Raw genomic sequence first — 3,645 nt, forward strand, 5'->3', positions numbered from 1 at the left:
AAGTAATGCCGAACACCTTCAAATAATTCCACAGAACTACCAACAACATCCACCACTGCCACAGAACTACCAACAACATCCACCACCGCCACAACATTACTACCCGAACTCACACTACCACCAGAATCAAAATCAACGACCAGACAATTCAACATTAATCGAATCGAATTTACATCAAAAATGATGGCTTTCGGCGAGTTTACCAACATGCTCTATTGTTTTTTTTGCAATATTTTTATATATAACAATCAACAAATCAAGTAAGAAGAAATTATCATTTTCAAAATGAATGGTAAAGAATAATGGCGGAGAGCATAGCATTATATAAACAATTTCTAAATTTAAATATATGCAACAACAAATCCAAAAGAAGAGCTGTGAATTGATGAATAATTTCAAATGAAATTATTTTATGGAAATCTATATAATTTAATTTATACTTGTGAAAATAAAATGATATAAAGTGAATATTAATGTGTTTTGTATTATATGCCTAAAAAGACCGTATTCCATTTTCGTATATTTATTGGAAGAGCACAGGAGCTCTGCCAACACTGGTAAAATGAACTTCCACGAAGAGCCAAGTATTTGCTATAAAATTTATAATGTATAACAAATAATGGTGAGATGAGCATGCATAAAATGAGTTACTTACCTAAATAACAAATTCGAAAATATTTTAAGAAAATTGAAAGCGGAGCTCCGCTTCTAGATATTTTAAGAAAATTGGAGAAACTTATATATATATATATATATATATATTTATGACTCTGCTCGAAATCTCAACAAAAACTTGATTTAAAATTTATTAAATTGCTTTGGCTGTTATCGCAGAACACCGAAGACTTACGCTGAAGCAGTTATTTCATATCAATAAGCCTCTTTATGCAAAAGAAATCCAAAAAATACAAATTCACTTGAGGAATGATTGAGCAAGTGAATAAATGAATATTGTTAGTTAATGTATCGCGCCCAAACTTAGCATAGAAGTGCATGAGTGATGGACCTATTTTGCCATAAAAGGAATGATGGAATTCTTTGAACGGTTCCCATTAAAATACAAAATTCTTATCGGAAATTGATCACAATAGTATTTTATTTTCGACCTTTTTTTATTTTTATGCCTTTTTTTTTTAAATGAGTGAAATGAACGATTTATAAAAATATATGTATAACCAATCGCCCACGCAGCCAATCGCCCACGCAGCATCAGCTGTTATCAAATTTGAAAAGAATGAATTATAATCATATTAACCAAAAGATACTTCTAAATTAACGTACAGACGATTTCAAAGTCATCATGGCACAGAAGCTCTGCCAACACTGGCAAAATGATCTTCACTTTATCGACTGGAAGAGTCAAATATTTTCCATAGCACAGAGTTGACGTTAACCATACAATGGTACGCAAAAGAGACAACTATAAATGAAAATAAAGATTTTGTAAAAAACAACTAAACAAAAAGAAATTTTTTTGCCAGAAATTTACTTGTTGTTCTTTTTGTGAAATTTCAACTAAAACCTCGACGATGTTGTTTTCCAATGCTTCAGATTTGTGCGTGTATGATCCACTGTCTAAAATATTGTTCAATGCCCAAGATGATTGTATCGAGAGGCCAACATGTCTTAATTTCATTAAACTAATGAATTTTGGAATGGCACCAGCTTTCGCAACCGCATTTATTTGTGATTGTGTGCCCGATGTTATCATTTTCAATGCCCATGCTGCCTCGTATTGCAGATCCGAACTAATATGTAAAATTAATAAAAAATTGTCTGATGTGATCTTCCATTCTTGTTTCTCATGAGATTTTTTAGCCTATGCCATAATTTGAAATTTTTGTGTTTGATACACATTGAGAGAAGCCACACATTATTTTTAAATTACAGTAAGAGTGTTACTATAGTAAAATTAGATTTGTCCGCATACATAATTTGAGTCTTCAAAGCAGAGCGTAAAATAAGCTGTTTTTTCGCAAGAATCTGGTACTCAAGAATTTTGAGTTCGGTAGTCAAGAATTTCAAATAAAAATAAAAAACAAGCAAATTAATATTTAACGACAAATCAAATTGAAAATGTGGACTTGATTCTTTAGACACATATACAAAATAGAATGATTTGCTAAAAAAAGTATGGATGTGGGTACTCCATTCGGACCGAAAATTACACCGGTCAACAGATATTGCTGAAAAACTAATCAGCACGTCTCCTCCAATCATCTTGCAAAGTCAGAATTTGAATTGAGTTTTTGGAAGAAGATTTATCGCGTTAACAAAAAAGGTGTCACTAGGTGTGCGGTAAAGTAAAATGTCGAAGACAAGAATTGTGTAATCAGATTTCCGTAGTTTTGTGACTACAAAAAAGTCCGTTTTTTCTTTAAAAATTCATTGACTGTACAATAAGCACTTCGCGAGTGTAGGCCGGCTAGTATTCTTAAAATAATCGGTAGTCAATAGAAATTTTTCATTAGTTAAGGCAAATCCTTATTTATACGCTCTGACTTATATAGTGTTTGGCTCTTCCAAATTAGGAAGAGCCATCTTCGAAATGCACTTTTCCTAATTTGAGCCAAACACTATATAAGTATCTCGAAAATTTGATTGGCTCTTCCAAATAAATAATAAAAGTAATATATATTACTTTTCCGCACACACGAGTTTTCTACGCGTTTCAGGTCTAAAAAATCCCAGAGCAACGATTTTTTGGCCATGTTAATGTGGGGATGTGGAAAACTGCACACTCTATACCGTACACTGTACGCAATTGCAATTCAATCTTGACTGTTTTGTGTATACAAAATGAAAAAAAAAAACGCACACATAAAAATAAAATAAAAAACCAAACAAGCAACCTTACCTTTCGGAGTTCAAAAAATCAACGAAAATTTGTACGATACCGTTAGAAATCATATCATTAATTGGAGGGTCACGTTGCATTAACATTTTGCGTGCAGCTTGTGTGGCATAATGAACCAATACTGACTCACTACCTTGCATATGTGTGATAATTTCTTCCAACGGTGTAGTATTCAGAAAAATTGGCGGTAATGACGGCTCCTCCAACGGTAGTGATAGATCAATGTTGCGACGCTCATCCAATTGATCATCTTTCTTTGATTTCCGCTCTTCATTTTTAACACAATTTTGACGGCTACAAATATGATTAACGTTTCGTGAACTACTCTTGTAGCTCTTCAAACGATTTTCCATTTTGACGGTTGGATTTCTTTTGAGTATCTAAATGCGACGCGGAAAAAAGAAAAGAAAGACAACTATAATGAGATGGGCGAAATGATATAATCTTAACGAGACCAATTCAATCTATTCTTAAACGAAAATCCTTTTACTTTTCCGCACACCTAGTGTAGGAAAGGTATTGTATTAGGCCAAAAAATTAAAGTCACCCCAAAACATTTTTTCTATGCATATTTCATGTAGAAAACACGATTGGAGATGATTTTGGGGCCTATTAATGTGCAGGATGATTTGAGACTACTAGGAGACGTGCTGATTAGTTTTTGAGCAATATCTGTTGACCGGTGTACTTTTTTTTGGTCCAAATGGAGTACCCACATCCATACATTTTTTGACCATTTTTCAACCATTTTGGTGACACGATGGTTTCGTGCTCATGAAATTCAAAAT

The 3,645-nt window shown here is 33.0% G+C and overlaps 1 protein-coding gene across 1 annotated transcript; it reads right to left on the minus strand.

Annotated features, from left to right (window-relative positions):
• Positions 1 to 1,133: 1,133 nt before the first annotated feature.
• LOC116344579 (importin subunit alpha-like) lies at positions 1,134 to 3,210 on the minus strand. Its single transcript, XM_031773176.1, has 4 exons — positions 2,858 to 3,210; positions 1,490 to 1,748; positions 1,282 to 1,420; positions 1,134 to 1,213 (listed from the first exon to the last, which is right to left on the minus strand). Exons 1-4 carry the CDS (start codon positions 3,208 to 3,210, stop codon positions 1,134 to 1,136), a joined length of 831 nt encoding a protein of 276 aa, XP_031629036.1.
• Positions 3,211 to 3,645: the final 435 nt, after the last annotated feature.

This window comes from Contarinia nasturtii, unplaced genomic scaffold, assembly GCF_009176525.2.
Source record: "Contarinia nasturtii isolate CC-2019 unplaced genomic scaffold, AAFC_CNas_1.1 Cnas_scaffold_1073, whole genome shotgun sequence".
In the NCBI taxonomy this organism is placed as follows: domain Eukaryota; kingdom Metazoa; phylum Arthropoda; class Insecta; order Diptera; family Cecidomyiidae; genus Contarinia; species Contarinia nasturtii.

Excerpts from the sequence above, each read along its gene's own strand:
- LOC116344579 (XM_031773176.1), bottom strand. The coding sequence starts at position 3,210 with ATGGAAAATCGTTTGAAGAGCTACAAGAGTAGTTCACGAAACGTTAAT. Across the intron at positions 1,421-1,489 it reads TTTCACAAAAAGAACAACAA|TTGTCTCTTTTGCGTACCAT; the intron begins GTAAATTTCTGG and ends TTTCATTTATAG. Across the intron at positions 1,214-1,281 it reads TGATGACTTTGAAATCGTCT|CTGATGCTGCGTGGGCGATT; the intron begins GTACGTTAATTT and ends ATTTGATAACAG.